Source organism: Jatropha curcas, chromosome 8 (assembly GCF_041381405.1).
Source record: "Jatropha curcas cultivar XTBG-Jc1 chromosome 8, XTBG_Jcur_1.0, whole genome shotgun sequence".
In the NCBI taxonomy this organism is placed as follows: Eukaryota; Viridiplantae; Streptophyta; class Magnoliopsida; order Malpighiales; family Euphorbiaceae; genus Jatropha; species Jatropha curcas.
Window position 1 is genome coordinate 2,886,078 of NC_143158.1, and position 24,558 is coordinate 2,910,635.

General features: G+C 34.6%; 6 protein-coding genes across 10 annotated transcripts; 2 read left to right on the plus strand and 4 right to left on the minus strand.

Annotated features, from left to right (window-relative positions):
* The first annotated feature begins 468 nt into the window (after positions 1–468).
* Positions 469–3,173, plus strand: LOC105637957 (MOB kinase activator-like 1A). Its single transcript, XM_012221650.4, has 8 exons — positions 469–579; positions 864–924; positions 1,458–1,506; positions 1,619–1,727; positions 1,800–1,893; positions 2,225–2,358; positions 2,497–2,660; positions 2,926–3,173. The coding sequence occupies exons 2-8, from the start codon at positions 899–901 to the stop codon at positions 2,995–2,997; spliced, it is 648 nt and encodes a 215-aa protein (XP_012077040.1). The 5' UTR covers positions 469–579; positions 864–898; the 3' UTR covers positions 2,998–3,173.
* A 357-nt stretch (positions 3,174–3,530) lies between these two features.
* LOC105637958 (O-fucosyltransferase family protein) lies at positions 3,531–8,852 on the minus strand. Its single transcript, XM_012221651.4, has 9 exons — positions 7,997–8,852; positions 7,057–7,191; positions 6,803–6,875; positions 6,626–6,696; positions 6,444–6,532; positions 5,485–5,617; positions 5,106–5,338; positions 4,312–4,788; positions 3,531–4,183 (listed from the first exon to the last, which is right to left on the minus strand). Exons 1-9 carry the CDS (start codon positions 8,489–8,491, stop codon positions 3,982–3,984), a joined length of 1,908 nt encoding a protein of 635 aa, XP_012077041.1. The 5' UTR covers positions 8,492–8,852; the 3' UTR covers positions 3,531–3,981.
* Positions 8,853–11,295: 2,443 nt separating this feature from the next.
* LOC105637959 (F-box/LRR protein) lies at positions 11,296–15,609 on the plus strand. The gene is made up of 6 exons (XM_012221653.4): positions 11,296–12,897; positions 13,176–13,609; positions 13,702–13,863; positions 14,696–14,771; positions 15,079–15,234; positions 15,348–15,609. Exons 1-6 carry the CDS (start codon positions 11,533–11,535, stop codon positions 15,486–15,488), a joined length of 2,334 nt encoding a protein of 777 aa, XP_012077043.1. The 5' UTR covers positions 11,296–11,532; the 3' UTR covers positions 15,489–15,609.
* A 690-nt stretch (positions 15,610–16,299) lies between these two features.
* On the minus strand, positions 16,300–19,080 carry LOC105637962 (Acyl-CoA N-acyltransferases (NAT) superfamily protein). Of its 4 annotated transcripts, none has more exons than XM_089724766.1 (10): positions 18,878–19,080; positions 18,574–18,651; positions 18,249–18,444; positions 17,955–18,007; positions 17,507–17,543; positions 17,349–17,414; positions 17,053–17,157; positions 16,800–16,953; positions 16,645–16,721; positions 16,300–16,558 (listed from the first exon to the last, which is right to left on the minus strand). In XM_089724766.1, the coding sequence occupies exons 1-10, from the start codon at positions 18,946–18,948 to the stop codon at positions 16,493–16,495; spliced, it is 903 nt and encodes a 300-aa protein (XP_089580892.1). In that variant the 5' UTR covers positions 18,949–19,080; the 3' UTR covers positions 16,300–16,492. The 4 variants fall into 4 exon arrangements, with proteins under 4 accessions (XP_089580892.1, XP_012077046.1, XP_020536471.1 ...); XM_012221656.4 differs by having other exon boundaries at positions 18,249–18,459; positions 18,878–19,076; XM_020680812.3 differs by having other exon boundaries at positions 18,249–18,459; positions 18,570–18,651; positions 18,878–19,054.
* A 642-nt stretch (positions 19,081–19,722) lies between these two features.
* Positions 19,723–20,625, minus strand: LOC105637961 (Putative membrane lipoprotein). The gene has a single exon (XM_012221655.4). It carries the CDS (start codon positions 20,493–20,495, stop codon positions 19,869–19,871), a length of 627 nt encoding a protein of 208 aa, XP_012077045.1. The 5' UTR covers positions 20,496–20,625; the 3' UTR covers positions 19,723–19,868.
* A 475-nt stretch (positions 20,626–21,100) lies between these two features.
* On the minus strand, positions 21,101–23,973 carry ORG4 (OBP3-responsive protein 4 (ORG4)). Of its 2 annotated transcripts, XM_089724769.1 has the most exons (5): positions 23,593–23,973; positions 22,418–22,570; positions 22,055–22,230; positions 21,792–21,906; positions 21,101–21,422 (listed from the first exon to the last, which is right to left on the minus strand). In XM_089724769.1, the coding sequence occupies exons 1-4, from the start codon at positions 23,722–23,724 to the stop codon at positions 21,810–21,812; spliced, it is 558 nt and encodes a 185-aa protein (XP_089580895.1). In that variant the 5' UTR covers positions 23,725–23,973; the 3' UTR covers positions 21,101–21,422; positions 21,792–21,809. The 2 variants fall into 2 exon arrangements, with proteins under 2 accessions (XP_089580895.1, XP_089580894.1); XM_089724768.1 differs by lacking the exon at positions 21,101–21,422 and having other exon boundaries at positions 21,683–21,906; positions 23,593–23,971.
* Between the last annotated feature and the right edge of the window lie 585 nt (positions 23,974–24,558).

Consider the following 24,558-nt stretch of genomic DNA (forward strand, 5'->3'; position numbering starts at 1 on the left):
CCAGCCAATTCTCTGTCTTTAATCACAGCCAATACATGACAAAATTCCATACAGCTAACAGTTACAACCTTTATCCTTTTCTGGCCCCACCTATTCCCTTTCTTTTCTCAATCATATCATATCTCCATGAAAAAAAAATTAAATTCCATATAATATTTATTAGCTGGATCCGAATAATTTTCACTAATTTGATAATATCTCGTGTAGCTTATAATAATATTGGTCTATTTCATATAAATAAAAGAATTAAATTTCATTTTTTCAATATATGTTTAGAAATAATCCTATTTAAATTAAAAAACTATTTGAATTTGATTTGATTAATACAGGGAGTAAGTATTTCCCTTTCTATTATATCAACTGCTGTAAATTTTTTTTTTCTATTTTTAATTAAATTATTATAATTATATTACAAAAATGAGATTAAGAAATAAGATTATACGCAGGGAGGAGAGTTGTCTCTAGCTACAATTGCAAACAAACATGATTGATGATCCAAAATAAGCGAATCAATCGGTTGACAAGTATAGAAAATTAGGATTAAGCAAGTCAAATGGTAGAAGAGAGAGAATCGGCCAGGTAAGCAGGTTGAGGTTGGCAAATGGAAAAGAAAGGAAATGGACCTTCTCTCTCTCTCTCTGTCTCCCTGTCTCTCTGTCTTTGCTGCGTATGAAATGGAAATGCTATGAGAGAGAGAAAGAGAGAGAGAGAGAGAGAGAGAGAGAAAGAGAGTTCTATTTCTTTCTCTTTCTTTGCCAGTCTGTCATTCATAGAACCTCTCTTTCTCATCTTCTATACATATATATACTCATATGTTTTTTGTTTGTTCCGCATTTGATTTGATATCTTTCGGCCTTAATTAGATTCAATAATCAGAGAGACCCTCCGCTTCCACACCATGAGTCTCTTTGGCCTTGGAAGCAGGTATTCTCCTCTCTTCTTCTTTAATCATCGTCGTCGGTTGTTTAGGATTTCATTTAATTTCTGTCCAACCAACTGCAATTTTGAGCATCGGACATTTTTGAAAATTGTGTACAGGAATTAATTTCGTCGCTTTATGTCTTTGTATATATTGATTCTTTTTCAATCTTTCATATACGTGTAGACCTTCTCTCACATGCAATGCGTAAGAAGTGCGGTTGAATATTGATGGATAATGATTTAGAAATTACTATGATTTAGCTTTACGAGTTTAATGATTAAATGCCCTTTGTGTGGTTGATTTTTATTTTTTTTTTATTTTGCAATACAATGAGTTTTATCAATGGTTTTGAATTTGCATAATTACGCTTTATTTGTAATTATACATTTTTATATAGTGGATCACTTAATAGCTTATTAGCATCTATAAGCATGCATACATTTTAGCTAGGTGGATATGACTTCTAATTAATAATGAAAGTATTCTTATTTTCAGTAAAATGGAAAATCTAATTACTGCCATTTGAATAATGCAGAAACCAGAAGACATTTCGGCCTAAGAAGAATGCTCCGTCTGGAAGCAAGGTTGGTGGATCTTCGCTTTTGGTTTTGCGATTCTTATGTAATGTTTAATTGGTATTAAGCTCATAGTTTTTGTTCATATGCCAATTGCAATGCTACTTGAATCTATTTACAGGGTGCTCAACTTCAAAAACACATAGATGCTACCTTGGGTAGTGGAAACCTAAGAGAGGCTGTGCGATTACCTCCTGGAGAAGATATCAATGAATGGTTGGCTGTTAACAGTAAGAATAAGATCCTCCGCATTTTTATTTTTTTCGTTTAAATTTTTATTTATTTATGTTCTTGTCGTGCAGCTGTGGACTTTTTCAATCAAGTGAACATTTTATATGGAACTCTTACTGAATTCTGCACAGCAACAAGCTGTCCAACAATGACTGCAGGACCAAAGTATCCTTATTGACGCCTTAAGATTTAAATTGATTTTTCTTTATGTTTGGTTGTATAATGTTAATGTTAATGCTTAACCTTATTTACTGGGATAATAGAAATAATTTTATTAAGCATTTTTTGTATTAATCAAAGTCCATTATAGGTTTGTTTCCCTCTTTTTGTACATTGAGGTATCTTCCAATTCTTAAACCATGGGTGTTGAAAATTTAAAATCGTATAAATGGAAAGTAATTCTTCATATATAGGCAATAAGCTCATATCTAATATGTCATTTTACTTTTTAACTTATGCCTTCATGGTTTACATAATTTTGTTCATTTGTCTATAGATATGAATATAGATGGGCCGATGGAATAACCATTAAAAAGCCAATCGAAGTGTCTGCTCCAAAATACGTTGAATATCTGATGGACTGGATTGAGGCTCAACTAGATGATGAAATGATTTTCCCTCAAAAATTGGGTAAGTGGAATTCCCTAATGAGATAAAAGTTAAAACAAGCACCTTCTTTTTTTTTTTTTTTTTTTGAAACCTCAGTTTTTTATAACCAAATGCTGTATGCTAGGATGAATCTCTTATTACAAGTCTTGTATGATACAGGAGCACCTTTTCCTACAAATTTCAGAGATGTTGTTAAGACAATATTTAAGCGGCTATTTCGAGTATATGCCCACATCTATCATGAGCATTTTCAGAAGATTGTGAGTTTGAAAGAAGAAGCTCATCTAAATACTTGCTTTAAGCATTTCGTTCTCTTCACATGGGTAAGTTTTTTTTATATCATGAAGTTTTCAGCTTTATGTCGTGTTCTTATACTATATCTCCAGCCAGACAATTCTCATTTCATTTTTGCTTTTATCAAGCTCCAAAAGCTTAGTTGAAAGCAATGGGAACATACAATTTTTTTTTTTTTCATTTTTTCTATTTCTTTATTTGACATTATTTATTTCATTATTATCATTTCTATTGAGCTTGAAAACTTCAGTTCCAACTATTCTTTAACTTTTTTTTTACTCTGACATGGTACAGGAATTCCGCTTGATTGACAAAGGAGAGCTTGCACCACTGCAAGACCTTGTTGAGTCTATTCTGCAATTGTAGTAAACTGCAGATATCAATTTCTTAATTTTTTAGCTTTTAGCATGAATGTTCTGGGTAGACATTTTTGTGAGCTTCTGTTTGTTCATGTTATTTGTCCCTTCATTTATTGATTTATTGTTCTCAACCAATAGAAATGACTTGATAACCTCATAAATGAAAATAGATTTTGATTCCAACTGTAATGAGACACTTCATTTTTTTTTTTTTCTGTTAATAATTCAAAAGCGGCAAGCTATTGAGTTTCAACTCTCTGTTATTGGTGGCTGTTTCAGCAAGCAACAAACTGGATAGGTCTCATGGCAATCTGTCAATATAATTTTAGGCTTACAAGCAACGCAGCATCTCCACCTGAACCCAGCAGAAATATTATTTTTTGCTTCTAGCCTTCACCAAAAAGAATTTTGATGATGCTGTAACGATAAATAATGAGGATTCTTTGTGTTATGTTTTCCGATACAAGGGAATAAATAGAGGGGAGAGGGGAGAGGTCAGGATGACATTTGTAAAAACAGTAACGAAAGCAACTCAACACATTTCTTTGGAATGATATTTTCATATTATTGATATCCAACATTCTAATCAAATTAGTAAGTTAAACATCGTAAACCTAGTTGAAGAGGAAGCACCTCCCAATCTTTGTTTTTACCCACCAAAAATCCCTAAAGTGTTCAAGTGTAGTCAAGTACAAAGAACATTTTCATGTGTCCATTTTCAGTTGTAACACTATAAGAATGGTGTATAAACCTGTCCGCGATCACCAGTATATACTATGTTGCAAGAATGACCTTGTTGAATTGGCTGTCCTCCCTGAGATTTTTCTCCCTGAAATCAGGAACTTCTTCAAACAGTAAAACAATTCTCACTTGGTTGCAAATGTTTAAGATTTCCACTTTCCATGATAGTGTGTGGAAAAATGGTAGCATGCAATTTTTCGCAAGCAGTTGAGCTCACACCATCAAATATTTCAATACTTGCCTATATACTCTACTTTTCAGGTGTTCTTTCACAAATACATCCTGGAAGGGGATTTGCATAAAAACTTTCCTCCAGCTTTGGAAACTCTCCGGGCTCCCTTTGATATGGAGCTCCGATTCGATCTTTGTGAAGTTCTTTCACTTCAGAACTGAATGTCTCCCAAGATATTTTTCCTTCATCCAACTCATCCACAAGTTTCACAAAATTCACCCTGCAATAATCAGTAACAGCAATAATTATAATTATTATTATTATTTTTGTGAATGATGAAATAACAAGCAGAAAGTTAATGGAGAAAAAAATCAATGACCACTGAGTCAGGCAAAAGGTTGACATTACTTGTCTGGATTGATAGTCTTCTTAAAGTCCTCAAATCGCCTATGACCTTGAACTGCCTTTGCCATATTTCCATCATACGTATATACAAATACATCGCTCTGAAGTGCAACGACATAGTCTAAACCAGCCAACATGTTTTGATGATTCTTGAAAGGATTAAGCTCGTCTTCTGTAGAGAGAGTGGAATGTGAGAATATGTTAGGGAAGTCATCCAGAAGATATTGCATGCTTCCTTTCCCATAAGCTTCACCAGCAACTAAGTAAATCCTGGTACTGGATGGAAAACCCAGCCCTTTAAGCAAAAGAGAAGTCTCCCTAGGCGTCAATGGGCAACTACCAAGCAATCTTCTTTCTGTTCCATTTATTTCTTTCTCCTTCCAATGGCTGACTTCATACCGCATGTTACGTAGCTCTTCATTTTCTTCTGCCGTCAAATTATGACTGCAGCCAGTAAATGCAAGCATATCCTTCTCATACCTATAGTCAGAGAGATAGAGCACCAATTAATGATATGAATTGGAAATGAAAATAGGATAACTTGAACAAGTTTCCATTGCAATGTAAAATATTTCTGATACTATAAGAGCAAAGGACATAAAAGCGCAGTTGTTCCCCGTGATAGCCATGCATAATTTTGCCAAACCTTAGAACTAATCCAGAGAACAGATTTTTTTTCCCTTAATTCTTCAGAAAGGGGTGGTAAAATAGCATTCATGAGAAAGTAAACATGTTTTATAGCTATAAGAAAACAACTCATCTTATTTTTAGGAAGAGATTTAATGATGAGAACTTGCCTCAAATGAAGAGCAAGATAAGGGCTTCCACTTTCTCTCATTCTGGACACCAAGACATTTCCCAGCTCTTCTATTGGTTCAGAATATCTTAATGCTCTGTAATTAACACGGCATCTCAGCTTTTGTATGGATTCTCGGATATCATTGTTGGCAAGCCGAGAATCAGTGTGAGTAAAGTACATAACTTTGTGCTGCTTCAACAATGGCAGGACTTCAGTTTTATAATAACTAACCTGAACAAATAAAACACAGGTCAAACAGATAGTTAGCAGTCTTTGAGAAGGTAACAGTAATCATGAAATCCTTATGGACTAGTCAACACTGTACTGCTTCTCCACAGAAAATAAAAGGAATAAGAGTTAATTAATTATACACCAACCTTAGACCAAGATATAGGTGTTTTCATAAAAGGCTCAATTGCAGCATAGGCAGGTGGTAATGCCTCCACAATGTGTATATCATTCTTCAATGTTTCAATAAAATGTTGCCAATTGAAGAGATCCTTAAAGCCACTGCAATAAATGAAATAGATTAGCTCGTAGATCATCTGAAAAATTTACAGCATGCTTATGCAGTTCAAGCACTGGATAAAAGGTGCCCAAAGTACCAGAGTGAAACCCCCTTCACTGTTAGGGTTTTCCATAACAATATAATTTAGTCTAGTAGTAACTCATATTACAAGTCATATTCGGATTGAGAAGAACATGAAAAAATTATACTCTTCCATAACAATAATATGCTCACGTGGATCTAAAAAGGTCACTGCTCTTACTGTTAGTATACTCTTCTAAGCATAAGAACATACTTCGGATCAGTCATCATATTCATTTCTATCATAAGCGACTAAAATATTCTACAGCCAAATCAGATCAACAGTAGTCAGCCTAGAAGGAAAAATGCCAAAATCATTGTTGAAAGTTATTCCTATGCTAAAGCAGTTGTGGAGCCACTTAGACAGCAGACAGGATCTGGCCTCCCTGAAAGTCTATAAGGTCTCTTATTACCGAGTTTTTATAAATGGTAAGTGGAGACTTCATAAGACACACCACCAAACAACCCCCCCAAAAAAAAAAAGTTTTTTGAGTCTCATGGTTTTCTATTGATATGGACGACTAAAAATCTAGAAATTTTAAACTCAAGCAAATCATCCATAATGCTACAAAATTCTGCCCCTAATTGTTAAGAAGTCCCAATTTTGTTACATAAGATTGAAATTATGTTTATAATTTTGTTACAAAATTATGTTTATTTCATTTTTTTTTTCTAATATATATTTTTCTTATTTATATTTCTGTTTCTAATAAATCTAAAACTCGTGAGTTTGAAAAACAAAATAACCTTTCATCAGCCCAGTAGGAGGTATGATCGAGAGACGGGAGAACAAGCGTCGCCTTCATAATCTTAGTGACAGCAACCATATCACAGATCTGCAAACTAGAATTTTTGACACATCAGACCATTTGTGTTATGAAATGTAAAATCAGCCAAAAGAAACTATCTAAAGCACAAAATGACCAGACCCCAAATCTCATCTGATTTAAGCCACCATTTGCATTTATAAGAATGTAACCGTTTGTCTTTGGATCCAGCTCTGTCAAGAAAAGAATGAGGAATTTGAGGAAATCATAATACAACATGTGCATAGAGAGAGATTGAGAGAGGAGATCATAATACATGTAACTGATTAAGTTCCATACTTTTCTGGCTCTTTGACTGGCCAATACACTGAGTGAAATTCTCACTGTTGGGTTTGGACCAGATACCTGAGAACTGAACAAAATGAATTTCAGAAACGACGCAATGAAATATTTTACACAATTTTTCACAAGGTTTAGTTTTCTGCTGATTCTGAGATAAGACAAATTTAGATCTTCTGCTTTCTTGTCTTTTGATAAAATAATCTGATTTTCACTATGTAATAAAATACTTTAGATGAAATTCGGCAACTTACTTCACCAACAATGCCTGATTTTACCATCGCCAGGCGTCGCTCTGTATCAACCTCTCCCTTGCCATACCCATAAGCACTAGAGTCTTGAGAACTTCGAGAAATGTCATGCATTTGAGTTGTGGAATCAAGTAAATCCTAATTTCAAATGCAAAATAGTTTAGGTGATATAAAATGCACAACTAGCAGAATGAATAACATGCAAGTGCATAAAGCTGCACAAATAAACTCAAACTATTGAAAGACAAGTTAGACTACCAGAGCAAGAAACACATCCACAGAGAAAATAGATATGTTCATTTGTCATCGGTATAACCAAATTTATATCAGATAGTAAGAATGAAATGTCTGGAGAACATGCATCTCCATCTATTCTACATCATGCAGCAAGTGATTCTTATTATTTATTAATGTATATATTCATCATATTGAAGTGCAGTTTATATTGTTCCCAGGCACAAGAAATCCACTTTGCAGGTATATGAATACGATAGATAAAGAAATTGGAATTTTCTACAGATGACCTTCATAGGCCATATACTAATTTAGTATTAGATGCCCAGAAGTTGGATTTAGAATATGATTTCAAACGATATTTGGACAACTTAAGTTTCATTTTTTCTTGTCAGTAAAAAATGATAAAAGCTATTTAATGCTTCTATACTACGGGCATTATCTTATACTATGGAAATCATATGGCAGAACGATATCCTGTAAATATAGTCCTCAAGTTGCTCATGCTCTGACATTAGCTAAAAACAATTTCCTCGTCCAAATACGCGCAACTACTCTAAAATGGTGAAAACTACCATCCAAATGGCAATTTGTACCGGAAATTCATCAACAAAGGCATTTAACAAATGATCTGTGATAGAAACTCCATCACTCAAAAAGTATCTACTGTACAAATGTATGCAACCGAAAAGGGGACATATGAACTAACCTGATCAAAGGTAGCTCTGTCAAGGGCAGATCCAAACCATCCATTGGCACAAATCTTGAGAACACCCAGAAACAAACACACGCCACAAAACACAAAGAACATCAAATGCCCCAACTTCTTCTTCTCTCTCAACCCCAACTCCGCCACAGCAGATCCAAAACCTCCCTTTTTATTCAACAAGCTCTTGACGACTCCACCATGAACTCTCTGTGTGACATACTGGTGAGTTTGCCTTTCAAAAACCTCAACAGATTCAGATCTAGGCGAATTAACTTGTAAATCAATTTCGTGACTATTACTGCTGCTAGTGGTAGTATTGGTACTACAGATTTGGGTATTATGGGTATTGCCATTATTGTTGCGGGGGGAAGTGGACGAGGAAGTGTTACTACGCTTAAACGAGTGAGCCCGGCGAGTCATAGAGCCCGAGAAACGAGGGCTATTAACTCTCTGAGAAACGCCATCAGTACTATTATGGTTGTGGTGATGACCCATGAAAATGAATAATTTTTGAAATAGGTAATGCCAGTGTGATTTACTGATTTGCCTTATCAACAGGCAGCAATAACTGATTCTTATTAAGTTGCCATTAACGAACGAGAAAGATAAAATTTTTATCTGAATAATTACCCAGTCTTGTAGCTGTTTTGCTTCTCTTTCCTTCTTTTATCTTTTTCTGTCTGGAAAAGAAATCTTCAAGCTTTGTTGCAGAGATACTCCTGTAAAGCGCTCTCTCTGTCTGGCTCACAATTCTGAAGTGAGTTAGATACTTAGATCTAAAATTTTGTTATTTTTCCTTAAAAAAATTATTATTTTACTCATAAAGAATAATGCCATTACTATTGCTAATCTATGGAGAAAAATAAATTATTCAATGGGTTAATGTTATTTTTATTACCAAAATTATTTGCATAAAAAAGCTGTTAACCTATTTTTCATAAAATACCAGATAAAGATGGTAAAAATCTAGTATGAAAAGAAGTCTAATGGTGTCTGTCAATTGTTGTTTGAAAAAAAGAGCATTCGCTGTCCGTTGAAAGATCAAAGCTTTAACCTTTTGCCAAAGAAAAAACAAATCAAAGCTTAACAACTTTTTACAATAATAATTGATGCTGCAAAAGTTTATTTCTGAAGAGAGATTAAAAATGTGGTGATTGAAACAAAATCATGTCTTAATTAACAAATATAGTTAATTAATAATAAAAAAATTATTTCTCTATCTATCTATTTCAATTTCCAATGGAAATTTAGTTCTATTTACTACAGTAATAAAAAGTGATATTGCATTTTGAAAAGGTTTAAATCTCATTAATGAAAAATCCAACACATTAATTAATTTAAAAACTGTTCCTTCAAAAGGCAATTTACATAATTGCTTGAATTTGAAAGATTGCAATTCTTTTCAACTAAAAAAAGAAAATCCCATCAATATAGCACACAGAGAGACAGTCTCCCATGTGTCAAAAGGAAAATAGTAGGAGTACAAAATTGACCAAAACAATGACTTTTTAAACCATGCAATAAAACAGTAATAATATAGCGTAAAAAAAAAAAAAGTTTGATAATCTACGGAGACAGGAAGCAATGAACTCGAAAATTAAATTAATTTGAAAAAATCATAAAAAAAAGGTTAACAAGGTCTGATTTGATTAATTTTTCTATTCATGTAGAGTTTCTCGATTCATTAATCTTTCTATTTATATGGAGTTCTTCGATAATACGAATTTAGTAAGTAAATAAGTTATTTATGTATGTTGTGTATGAAATAAGGAAAAAAAAAAAAGTTCTACGGCTACATTAATACAAATGGTTGCTTGAGCAGTAAATTATGGGTAACACAACAAGAGAACCTGATTTATAAATTGAAAACGCGTCTTCTTATTCTTGGACGTTATGATCTATACATCACATGTGACAAGAAAGTGAGAAATCAACCTTTGAAAAGGACAATACATGTGATTGGAAGTGAGACATCAACATTTAGTTATATGCAATGCAAGGATGACCAAATCTTGGTTTGGACTAAATAATTGAATTAAATTCATCTATTTAATTCAATGTGGTTTGATTTTTTCAATAAAATCGATTCAATTTGGTTAGCTAAAATTATTAAATTTAGAGACTTATTAGTGATTTTGTTTTTTTTTTTTTTTTTTTAAGAATGAGAAAGTTGACTGACTAAAATAATCAAAACAATACGATTATCATTTTAAAATACAAGTCACTCTACAACTAAATTCAAACAATACGATTTTGGTTGATTTAACTAGATTTCAGCCAAATAGAAAGGTAAAATTTATAACTTTGATTATTCGAGTTTGTTTTATTTCAATCCAATTAATTTGATTCTGTATATTTATTTAGTTTAGTTTGGTTTACGTGTTCTTAAAATTTGATTTTTTTTTTTCAGTTAGGACGGTTCAATTTAATTGGGTTGAACCAAATGTTCCGCCCTAGCAAGATGCTACTATATTATAATTTTTTTAAGTTAGTTATAAAACTCAGCATACACATGTAATATGTAAGATATTGAATTAGTAATACAAATAATGGTTAAATATTTTTCTAGGAATAAATAAATAAATAGTAATATAACAAATTATTTTCCATATAAGATGAAACCCCTATCACATTCGCCTTTACATGCCAATGTTTAAAAAGATTCCTGTATCTGTAAATGCTAAGAAGCTGCCTAAAAATCATTGGTGCAAACTGCGATGCACTGAGGGTCCCTCTCCCTCCCCCATTTGCTGCCCACCAAAGTTGACTAAAGTGGAAAGACAAAACAACCCTTCAGTTCTCGCGTTTCATTCCAGCATCTTGCCTTCCGTCGGAGTTCGGCCAGGATTTTAAAGTCATTTGGGTTACAATTAGCTGAAAAGGAAATAAAGAAGCATGCCGACGTTACGCGGCGAATAAACGGTGGCCTGCGTAAAGATTAAAGAATGAAACGCCGTTGATGATCTTATAATTCTTTCTTTTTTTTTTTTTTTTATTAAAGAATAATAAAGATACGGTAATATCCCTCTCACGTTTTTTTTTTTTTGGAATCGTCCCTCTCACGTGTGTAACGTATCTAACGTAATGCTAAATACGATATGCGCTTGAATTATCATAAATAAATTATAATTTTAAACAAATTTTACTTATAAGTTAAATATTTAATTATAGATGTAATTTTGAAATATTCAATTAGTGAAAAGAAAATTTAGCGTGAAATAAAATTTTTTCGCAAAAATCAAATGCATCAAGTCAAATTTTACATTTATCACTGTTTCAACGCAACTCTAGGCTTATGCGACATTGGGCCAGGCCAGAACCGGATCCGGATCATTATTCTTCTCTTCCAAACACTGAATTTGGCGGGAAATCCCAAGCGTCGCGCGGGATGCCTAAATCACTAAACCCTAATTTGTCGCCCCACAGTGCGGCACAAGTCCACCGCCGGTCTATTTCCTCCGCCGTCTACTGAACGAAAACATCGTTTGTCTATTTCTAACACTCTCACTTTTTCGCTCTAGTTTTCACTTCTCGCCATGGTTGTGCTCAGAAATCGTGAAATACTCCCTACTGAACCCACCCCGAAATACCTAACTAAACAGTCCACACCGGAGCCTGTCACTCCTAACCCAATTCACGAACCATCCGCGAGCCGGTCCAGCCAGTCTCCGCCCTCGCTCTCCCCGAACCTCGAAAATCACGAATTGGGCTCAGATTGTAAATCCACCCTGAGACGGAGTCTCCGTCTGGCTTCCAAATCTGTTGCAGCTGATGGTTACGTTGAAAATGGTTCGCGTAAGAGGAAGGGCGCCACCAGCATTCGATCGATGGAAGAGAATAAAGTGGTTGAAGACCAAATCGTTAATGAAGGTAAAGCGAAAGGTGATGATGTAGATTGCAAAATTAAGGAAGTTCTGAGTTTGAGGTCTGGTAAACGCGTTGTTAAGAGAAGAGTGGAATATAATAGTGGTGATAAGCCGGTTACTGAGAAAGGAAGAGAAGGTAAAGACGAAGATTTGAATGCTGAGGAAGTGACTAGAGAGAAAGGAAAGGGCAAATTAGGTGAGGAAATGGAGTATGATGTTGGCCAAGGTGTGGTGAATATAATTAATAAATTGGAGAACAATCAAGACACTTATGAGAGCTGTAATTCCATGGTAAGGAAGAGATATAGTGAAGAGCAGAAAGGGAAAGGAAAGCTGGTTGATGATGGTTCAGTATCAAATGTTAAAGAAGCACTGGAATTGAAATCTATGGTTAAGGATTTAGTTGATAGTTTGGGGGATACTGTGGCTATGGAAAATGGAAGGCAGTCTAAGAAGGCAAACAAAAGGGTGACTGTATCAAGAATGGAACAATTTCGGGATATAGCTAGGCAAAATGCTTCTCGATTTGCTCATTTTGAAAATCAAGAGCAAGAGGAGGAACATTTGCCTTCACAGGTTGATGTAGAAATGCCATCAGTGCAAGGGAATCAGGAAATTGAAGACTGGCCAGGTCCTTTCTCTACTGCTATGAAGATTATTAGGGATAGAGAAAGTAAGGCTAACTCACGGCAGGGTCCATCTACTTTAGAAAAAGCAAAATCTGTGCCAATTACATGGATTCCTAGAAGTAGTAAAGGCTCCAAATGCTCGAAAGCATCCATTCCTTCATTGCAAGAACTATGCATGAGAATAATTGTCAATAATTGTGATGCAGTTAGTTCACTTGAGCATGTCCCAGATGCTTTGAGGCACAGACTTTGCCAACTGCTCTGTGATAGTAAGAGAATGAATAGTCATTTTTTGGACCTTCTTGTCCATGGATCCCCTACAGAGATACGTGTTAAGGATTGTTCATGGCTGACAGAAGAAAATTTTCTGAAAAGTTTTGAGGGCTGTGACACCAACAATTTAACGGTATTTATATGAAAGCTTCAGTTCTCATATAATATCTGAAATGAAGTTCTGATTATTATTACAATGTTTTAGCTCTGCATAAAGCCCTAGGATTTCTAATGTGGTCAATCTAGAAAGGAATTGTTGTTGTTGTTTGTGAATAATCTATATTTTATTTTTTTTGAAATAATTTAGATGTTAATTTCTTCGCATATGGAGAATGGATTATTGCTTTTTCTTTCAGTGTCTGGAAATTGCATATAATCTGATTTCATTAAATCGTTGTTTTCTGCAATCAGGTTTTACAACTTGACCAATGTGGTCGTTGCATGCCAGATTATATTTTACCTGCTACCTTAGCAAGGTCATCAAGAAGCTTGCCTGCACTAATTTCTTTATCCCTAGCTGGTGCCTGTCGGCTTTCAGATATAGGACTGAGTTCAATTGTTTCTTCTGCTCCTGCATTAAGATCCATAAATCTCAGTCAATGCTCCCTTCTTACTTCCACTGGCATAGTCACTTTAGCGGATTCGTTGGGATCAGTTCTGCAGGAATTGTACATTGATGATTGCCAAAGCCTGGATCCTATGCTTCTTTTGCCAACATTGAAGAAGCTAGAACATCTGCAAGTATTATCACTGGCTGGAAATCAAACTATTTGTGATGATTTTGTCAGGGAATTTCTTGCTGCTCGTGGTCATAATATGAAGGAGCTTGTTTTGTCGGATTGCGTGTAAGCTTCTTTGGAAATTTCTATTTCTGATGTTTGTTAAATTTGCTTGGCCTTTATGGATGATTGTGCTTGGTGTTAATAATTTGATGCAGGAAATTGACTGATTCTTCCATTAAAGTTATTGCTGAAACTTGTCCTGGGTTATGTGCACTAAACCTTGTTAACTTGAGGAAATTAACAGATTTTTCTTTGGGATATCTTGCAAATGGTTGCCAAGAAATTCAAACATTAAAACTCTGCCGCAATGCATTCAGGTAAACACATAGTGTTTTGTTATTACTTATCTGCAATGCATTTCTATTTTCTGCAGATGTATGCTTTTACTTCTGTTTGTGTGCATGAGTATGGATTAGTGAGTGTTTAGGTTTCTCTTTTAGTACCTTATAAGCTTGCTTTGCATGCCAAAAAGAAGCATACACATTCGATTATAGACACCTTGTACTGAAGTAACCTTGATTGGCTGTTGACTGCCGCTAATTATTTTTTTTTCCTTCTCTTTTTGGTATACTTTTTCGTCATGGGTGTGCTGGAGCAGTTTCTCAGAGGGGGGTTGTTAATAATGGATCATGCTAGTGATGTTGAAGTTACTCCTGCTTTAACACGCCTGTTCTCATTTCTATTTATTTTGATATTGCTTGGCTAAAATTATCGTTCTGTTGCATTTTGCTCCCCCTTAAAGTGTTTGCCGATACAAGGAGAAGATTTCATAATTTCTTTTTAGTCTGCAGAAGGGAGGTTTCCTGAGTTTATACTCACTTTTTGTTGCTACACCTTGCCAAATTGTTAACTATTGAGGATAAGTTTATTTCTTCATAATAATGCTTTTTTTGGCTGTGTTGAAGGAATTCTTTCTCTTATGAAATTTTCTTCTTTGCTTTGCTGAATATAAACATTGTAGAACCTAGTGCTGCTGAATAGGAAGGATTTTAAGTTAGGTACATATTCTATCATGGAATATCAAGCATGCTAGTCTTTTCGTCTGTTTTGGCCATGTCAAAGTTCATAGTATCTTTTTTGTGCTAATAATGCCCTTATGTTGGGTGCTCACTACATTATTTATATAATGTTTTAATCCTTTTGTGACAGCGATGAAGCTATTGCTGCTTTCGTGGAAACCTCTGGGGAGGTTTTAAAAGATCTTTCACTGAACAATGTCAAGAAGGTAACTGCCCCCTCCCACCTCTCTCCAAGGCAGAAAGTTTTCATTCAGGGATTACTTTAAGAGTTTCCTTCATGTGATTTTGGTGTCAAATTACATTGGTCAGTTTGAATATGCACTCACCCTTTTGTTCTGCATAATTGCTGTTCTTGCATAATTCTCATTTTTTGCTGTCACGCTATTAATTGGTCTCGGTTTAAAGTTTTGAGCTTGTTTGAAGGGTCTGTTGGGAACTTGGAGCAAATCTAGGGGAATTAATTCTTGAATAATGATATATTTCCTGATATGGGCATCTTTGACTTAATTCTAGGTTGGAAACAATACAGCCTTGTCCCTTGCTAGACGTTCAAGAAACTTGCTAAGTTTGGATTTATCTTGGTGCCGGAACTTGACAGATGAAGCTGTGGGTTTGATTGTGGATAGTTGTTCATCATTGAGGGTCCTTAAACTCTTCGGATGTGGTCAGGTGATATTCCTTATAATATTAAGCCACATAAACCTTATTTATGTGTCTTTTTTATAAGCTGCCATTACATTTCTGAAATTTTATTGACCTTTAAGTTGGTGCTTTCTTTGCAGGTCACAGAAGTGCTCCTAGACGGCCACTCGAATCAACATGTACAAATCATTGGTCTGAAGATGTCTCCAGTGTTGGAACATATCAAGGTTCCTGATTCACAAGAATTTCCACTGCGATATTCCTGGGTACCTTCTATGTAGAACTGGCATGGACTATGGAAGTTGGTTTACCAGATGTAACTCTCTAACAAGTTAGAATGGTTTTCTACAAGCCAAATACGTTATTATTTATATATTATAATACCCTGTGTTTCTCTTTCAATCTCAAGTATTTAATGCAGCCCATACAAAACTGTTGGTAATCCCTACTGCCTAGGAACGTAGTTGTTAAATCAAATATTCTAAAAGAATCGTGAATTGAATCGGATGATAGGATTTGATATGAATTCTCAAAATTAATTGAAAATAAAAATATATATAAATAGAAACAATTCGAAATGATAATTGTCCCCCATTGACAAAATTACATAAACCTACGAATCAAAGGACTAACAGACTGGGATATGGCTGGCAAAGCTGCTGATACGATCACTATTTTTTTTTTTTTTTTTTTTGGCAATTTGGGCATTGGAAGACTTCGGAAATCGGGTTCGGGTTTGAGCCTGAGCCCAAGATGGAACCCGTTTGCAGGTGAAGGTTGCTTGCTAGTTGCTACAACGTTAAGCTTCTCAACATTCAAAATGGGCAGCTGCAACGTTTTAGCATTATCAAGGAGGATTATTTCGAGCGCAAAGCTACCAAAATTATGGATAAAAATATTGGAACTTGTTGAGAATTTCTAGTTTTGTTATTTTTTTTTAAACTCGCAAATTTCCGGTTTAAAGAATGTGTTTTTTTTTTTTTTTTTTTTTTTTTTTTTTTTTTTTTTTTTTGAAATTATAGTAAGATTTTTTATATCAGGTCAGCAATCTTAAGTAAATCCCTTCGAATCAAGCCATTTACACCGGGAGACTACGAACAAGAATTTCATGATACATTCATATTAGAACAATAATTACAGCAAGGTTTACAATTAGCAGTATAGATAATTGTTGTGCTTATCACAGTTCAAATTTTCAACCACCCCTATGTATTTCGAAGTGTTCTACGCTTCTGGTATATGATGCTTTCTGTATTTTCCACATTGAATTTGTATTAGACAGATTTTATACCCTGCAACAAAGTAGGTAAGTCTTCTCTTCCAGTAACTGAGAGCTTGCTGCTTCAACAATCTGATAAAGAATGCATCAGATTCTATATGAGCTCAGCTTGTCAATCAAAAATCACAAACTCAAATAAGTAACTACAATGGGGTTACCTTAAAGCCCATCTTTTGATACAGATCCTGTGCAGGGCTATTGTCTCTATGCACATGCACAAACAGGTGTTCTACACCTGTGACACAAAGATGGAGTTAGAAGGGAAATCTGAGTACCAATTTACACTATATTGCACTGGTTCATATGAATCTACCGTCAGATTTAACCGATTCAACAGCAAAATGCAACATGTTGCTTGCAATCCCTTGGCGACGTGCTGATTTGGCAACACACAAGTTCGCAACATAGCCATATGTATTTGGACCCCTCCTGCAGAAGGTACGGAAGACAGGAACTTTCACTCGCTCCTGTGAGAGAAACCATCTCATTGCTATTTAACAAAAACATTCGATCACATCTAATGAACTGAAAGATCAACACCTCAAGATTAGAAAAACATCACATACCCCTGGAAAACTCTCTCCCTGCAACAAGCACCGGATACTCAAATCAAGAGTTCCAACTACACTTTTCAGCACAGTTCGTTTTACATTTTTGTCTTCTTTTCTTACCTGAAAGATCCAAATGGTAGTATAATCTGCTATTTTTCATTGAACTGAAGAGAAACTGAGAACATCTTCAATTAAATCAACTTTTGGTGATGAAAAGGATTCATTTTGTTTGAAATAATTTAACTTGTTCACTCTTTCTTCTTAACTTTCCAGCATAAATAGCTATCATAATCAATTGTAAAAAATCATACCGTGACGATGCATCTACATTTTTGTCCATGTTGAGCTGTTCGTCGCCTTTTTATGGCATGGAACTCCTGCACAATATGAAAAACTACTATGAAAATCATGACAAAAATAGATTAGAATCAAACATTTGAAAAGAAAAACAAATGTTATCCACTCCTACCTGCTCTGCAAATTTCCTTTTGTGGTTATCAACATATCTGTGTTAATCAGCGATAGCTAGAATCAGTAATATCCACCTCTTCTACTCATGCATTAACAAACTATTGACCCATCCGAGGCCCTGGCAATAGGGTCACCAGAAATATATCTTCTAGAGAGCTCATGCATTAGTAACGCGAAATCTTAATCTGGTATAAATCTAGGAGTACCTATACCAGGACTGAATTGAATAAAATCCAGGAGTAATATAGTGGCAGTCAGTTTAAAATTATTCCATTACAGGAATCTGGTTTTACTAATCTCCTTTCTACCTTTTTTTTTTTCACAGTGATAAATATACAGTACATAATGCAGAAACACAAGGATTGCATGTCAACAATTTGGACTGCTTTATGCATTAACTCATTGTATACAAGGAAATTCTAGTTTGCTTCAGACAAATCACACACCTGTCATTTATTCGATCTTCCCAGTGACTTTCTGCTCTCAACCAAGCTGCAGTCTACATCAAGATAAAATTATTCCAGGAAAATAAGAAGGAGAAGACAAGATAAGAGGTAAAAACAGAAAGGATTTTTTTTTTTTTGGCGTGCAAAGGGATATTTGGAGGAAAAGAACAAAACATGAAAGAACCCCAATAAAATAAAAAATAGCATATTTCCAAAAAAACCCAAACGAAAACAGCAAAAACCACATCACCTATATAAACTTTCATTAAAGGAAAACCTAAAACTATAGCCTACCCAGAATTCTTCATCAATTATAGCGTCTCGAGCCACAAATTGCCCAAATTCGAACTTGTCTTCATGTATCAATTCTTTTTCTGGTATTTGAAGACGGTCAAATCGCAGATCAGATAGTCTCGAGGTCTCAGCTTGAGGAATAGATGTAGCTGGAGCCTGTATTGATAGCTCTTCCTTCTTCCTGGTTTGAGAAGACCTAGAATCCATGGTCCTATAAATTTGGGTTCCCCAAATAAACAAAAATATAAAAATCAAACAATCCGATGTCCCTCTTAATTGAACAAAGAAAGAAAGAAAGGTAAAGGTAAATACTTTACATACTTACATTGTGAAAGAAGCAGCGATCTTGTGGCGTTTGTGATGATTTCTAAACCCATCATTTGTGAAGCTCAAGAACTCAGGTCTGTGAATGGAAATAGTCGACATTAGAGGGGAGCTTTAATCTCCCCACTCCAGATTGATTGTTTTAGTTAAAAAGGTTTAATCTTTGTATTATCTTACAATAAATTTTGGTCAGAAATTTGCCATCAGAAATTTGCCAAACAGTTGAAGTTTTATGGGATTAGAAGAAGAAAAAGGAAATAGGCAGGTGTTATTGGATACAGCAGTTATAGGTAACAACTGCTTACCTGTCTGGTGGTGGGCCAGATGATGGAGTGGATAAGACACAAACCCAGTTGTTTGTTACTGATTCTGCCATGGATTAGATACTGTTTCTCTTTCTCCTCTCTCTCTCTCTCTCTCTCTCTCTTTCTCACTTATTAATAAATATGCTTTTTCTAATTGTGTGAGATAAGAGGAGAAAGGGAAGAATTGGATACAGTGAGAGTAATTTCTTAGGTAAGCAAAGTAACCCTTTCTACGGGATAAGTTAAAAAGAGAGAAATGAGGACAAGCCACACACAATTAATCTTGCATTAACTTGTTGGATTTTTAGATTACGGAGATTTTATTTTCTATTTAAGGAAAACAAAAAGCATTTAAGCATTTATATCTGTTTTTTTTTTTTATCCTTCTTCACATTCTCAACTCTCATTGTTGAGCTAAAATTTATTGACATATGCGTTATTCATATTAAGTTTTGGATAAAAGATTAAATAGTTAATAAATTAAATTTGAAGTGCACGTTAATGTATTTTCCGGAAACGAGGGATGAAATTATTGGGATGGAAATTATAGCGGCAACCAAACGTAACATCAATGAACGGATTAATTTAAATTTTCACTTAATATTTTGAAATTCATTTATTTATAACACTAAGTCAATCTTTTTAATAAGAAAGAAAAATTATTGGTTTAAAAGGTTTTTGTCTTTTGCTTAGTGTGTAGACGACTGAGTTTGGACCACACACAGAAATATGGTAGGAGAAACAAAAACCAGCAGCGGTTATAAGTGTTGTGCTGTGGATCTAATTGTCACTTGTGAGGGACTCAACATTAACATGTGGATCTTTTTAGCAGCCAACTCATCTGATTATAGAACACAGCAGATGATAATATTAATGAATTTTGACTGGAAAATACAGTACAGTGGCCACCACAATGGTGACCAAAAATAAAAAAGTTAAAAGCCAACAAAGCAAATAGAAAGATTATTTGACCTAAAAATTAAATTAGGGTTTATCCTTCAAAATCATTTTTCACCCACATCCCATATTTGCTCTTCATTTTGTCATCAAACTCCTTGGCTTTAATCTCGGCAATTTTAGCAGCATTTGCCAATGATTCTTCTTGCACTCTTGCAATCCTTCTACTCCTCTTTTTAGCTGTGGCCTCTCTTTCTGCCTCCAAATCTGCATAATCTCTAACCCAGCAGTTATGAACAGCACAGGTTAAAGCTAAAACCACCATTTGCATTATAAGCATTGCCATTAAAACCCCACATTCCAATCTCACTAACAGCTTTGCTTCTTTAGGGTCTCTTGGGGACTTGAGCATTAAAAGACTTGATCTTTCTCTCGTGAACAAGGCCAGTATACTTAGTATTTGTCCAATTAAAGAAGCAAAGAGCAGTGAAATATGTGTTATGAAACATAAGTGAGTTAGCTGTGAATAGAAGCCGACGAAAGAGGAGAGAAGAGAAATGCAAGAAACCATAAGGAATGCAAAACCTAATGAAGTTGGTGGCATTTTTAGGAGAATTATAGGAGCAACAGAGGCTGAGGCGAGGATAAAGAGAGTAAAATTTAAGCATGAGAGGAGAAGATTTGGGAAAGAGCATGAGCTTCTTAGCTTAGAGGAAGCCATTTCGGAGTTTGACGGTAGAATTTCTTTTGAAGATAGCGAAGGATTTTGAAAATTTATATTGTAGGTGGGATTTGGCCGTTAGAGCTTTTTGAAGTTTATTGTATAACGGCTAGAAAATTACAGAGGCAGACCCACTTTACTTTCTACCTCCAATGCCGCATCATTTCTTCTTCACCGCTCTAAACCCTTTTTCAATTTCTTCTGAATTTAAAACCCATGCATTACTCTTCTTCTTTTTTTTTCTTTTCACTTTCGATGTAATACACGCCAATGATTTCTTTCAGCTCAAAATTTCCATGGCTGCTAGTTTTTAGCTTGACTTCAAAAATATTTATTTTATATGTATATTTTTCATTAAGAAATTATAAAGTCCGAGGACATACTTGGTTATCAACGGAAGCTCTATCTTAAAACATCACTTGACATGCTAATTCATGTTCTATTGTCCAACAACTTTGGCCGATTCAGAAATGACAAAATGACCCATTTAGTAACTACTTAATGGAATAACTTTTATCATTACAAAAGAAGAGCGAAAAATAAAACCAATCCACCTTGGCTTGGCTTCAAGCAGAAATTTCCCTTGTACATATATAAGAAGAGGATCGCATAATATTTCTTTTATTATTAAAGAATAAACCTGGATTCAAGGCTATATAGTTCCCAATCCATGCGCAAATGTATTCATATTCCAAAAAAACAAAAAAGAAAAAAAGAAAAAAAAAATGAAAAAATGAAAAAAAAAAAAAGGGAAAAGAACTGAACATAACTCTTCAAAAGGAACTATTCTAATATCATTATTGTACATTTTAATCAATAGGCATTTGATCGCGTTGACCAGAAGATTTCAGATACCATCTTTCATGAAGAACTCGGGCAGCATCTTTCAGGTCATGCTACAATAGCATTTCACAGTTGCATATATTTCTCCAGCCAATCCCGTGGAATACAAATTTTTGGTAAGTTAAAAGTAGAATGTTGTGAATTTTTTTAAAAAACAATGAACCCAGAAATTGTTTGATATTATCACCATCCGAAGTACGTTGGAAGAGTTTACGAGAACTTTAGATAAATTGAACAACTTAGAAACCGCAAAACAAAATGATAAATTTCTCAAAAAAGCAGGACATATGAAATAAGATGATACTTGAAAACATAAGGAATAGAAGAAGCAAGAGAGGGAAGAATGCAAAAGAAGAGGCATGACCACTATTGCCAATAGAAATTATAAATAATGTATTTATGATATATGAAAGTTCAAAAAAAACAAGATATCTAACAAAGATGGCATACTACCTTTTGAAGTGGTACCAGTCATGATGTATGGGTTACAATAGCCTCCACTCTATCCAGAGATGCTTGTAATTTTCCTGTACTCATGTTGAACAATGGCTCACCAGTACCCAAAGCTCTGTTGAATCCATTTTTTCATATATAAGCCATAACATATTAATCAAAATAACACCAAATAAGAAACTACAGGCACTTCATCAACAATTATTGCTCAAGCTTATGACTCATAATTCAATAACAAATGTCTAGAAGATCCAAGAACTTACCCTGTAAGTTCTGGAAGAACATAATCTGCCCTCCAACCAAACCGAAAATCCATTCCAGGGAACAACCCAAGTGTTGTCTTGTTCCGGATGCGAGATATGCCATCACCGCCAAAGCAGGTAGTAAGCTTCCATTTCCAACCAGTAGCATGCAACTGAAAATTATGGCCTATACCGACCTGCATTTTCAAGACTTATGATTAATCATTACTACAGAGTTGCATAGATCTGGGACTAGGTTCAACAACCAATATATTACATGCTATGAAATGTTTAGCCGAAGAAGAATAAAATATTACATAGTCCTATTAAGATTATTGCATTAAGGCCATATACAATGTAAACAAGGATCAGATCAGACCAGACCTGAAGATTTAGAAATTTGGTTATGGGAATCTTCTTGGAAAGGACGCGCACATCTTGGTGTATAGGCTCATATATGAACTTCCAATGCCGTTCAGGGGATAAGGGTTTGAAAACAAGCTTGGCTTGAAACTCATTGATTGGAGCGTTATAGAACTGAAACAAAATGAAAAGCACCAAAATCAAAATTCAGATGAAAGGATATGAGATGTGCATATGATTTACAATTTACAAATGTTTATCCACATAAATAATAACAAAATTTGAACAGGAAATTAAGAAGCTTGACATTGTTAGACATATAATATAACAGACAACTTGAGCATGTTAAATGGTAAAGGTGTGCGTTTATTATCTATCCAACCTAAATCATAAACAGAACAGGCACATCAGTTTTTTTCAAGTGTTCATTATCCGCAATCATGCTTCACAAGTGAAACAATGAAGTACTCCTATCTACTGCACAGATAGAAGCAATGAAGTAGTTAGATATTTCCTTTTTCAAAAGAAGGCACAGCCCAAATCGATTCCCTTTTCAGCTATAATCCAGCCTGCGCGCCTAACAGTGTCTTTCGGCTCCATATATTCTTTTTATTGCATCTCCTCCAATCCAATGTGAAGCATCCAAGTCACATACAACATGACTAAATGTGGCAAATACACTAAACATGCCGACTACACATAGCCTACTAAAAAGGGACCAAACCCAGACCTATAACTAAGACAATGAATTCAAATTATGTTGCATAGCCATTTTCGACCAATCATTCAATCTTCATATTAGACATAATTACATACCATTATCCTGCTGCACAAAAATCACAGGTACTAAAGAAAACAGATCCTCAGTAATATTATGTTTCAACCTTGAAGTAAGCAAAGATAAAATCTAATACATAATTCAAGCAAGGGCATAAATTAACAAAACTCCCACTTATTCTCACACTTTCATCTCATCTTAGTTTAGAAAATAAATAAATAAATAAATAAATCCATAAATATCTAAACTGGTCTAACTTAGGCACAAGCTTCTGCCAATTCAACATCTTAGTCCAATTGTAACCACACTAACACATTTATCACAGTCGCAAAGAAACCATGGGCTAAGATTTAAAAAGAAATATTACTATCTGCTAGCATCTAGAGCAAATGAAGACTATAGAGACAAAGAAAGATACCTCTAAATTAACACCAACTCGAAGCCCCTGAATTTCCTTCCTAAACTTGAAAAACAACTCCGATGGCATCAAATTGATATTATAAAGCTCTTCCCAAGAAGGGGGTTCCTCGCTATTAGAGGAAGACTCCATCTTTCTAGCAACCTAAGTAAAAGACCAACAAAAATGTCGGCTATACTGAACTCAGGTGCTCTCCATATATTTCTAATAATCCCAAAAGAACTTTATCAGAACAAGCAACAATAGCGAAAAGCTTCTTTGTACGCTTTGGATTGAACGAAGTGCCTGCCTCTCTCGCCTTTAGCAGCTAAAATATTGAGTGTCAATTGGCGTATTCTTCAGTATATTACATACCCATATACGGAGAGGTTGACGACAGTGGAGAGACAGAGAGAGCTACAAATACGGTTACGGTAAGGAAATTGCTCGAAGGACCAAATTCCTAAAATGCCCTGAATTTCTCATTTAACTATAGTTATATCCTTTTTTTATGGATTTCAATTTTTACATGTAAATGGACCTATCTGGTTGATCATGGTACTAGTCTGGTGGCCCACCAATTACCTTGACGAGATCCACTAAGCTGTTTATGGCCCAAATCAAACTGCACCTCAGTTTTTCTTTTTCTTTTTCTTTTTCTTTTTTTTTTTTTAATGTAGAAGGATATTTTGAAAAGATTACAATTGCATGATTCTTTTAGAATATGGTTTGGTATAATGGAGTATTTATTTATTTATTAATTTTTTTAAAGTCGAAGGAAAATATCAAAATTTGAACTTTTGATTTTTACATTATTATCAGCCATTCTAGTATTATATTTTGTTATTAATTAGGTTTTAATCATGTTTTAAACTAACATTCTTAAAATCTAAAATAATGTAATAAAGTTAATATTTTAGTTTTATTAGTTTTACAAGTCACACTCTCATCGTAGAGATATGGCAAAGGTTTAGTTGCTATATTTAG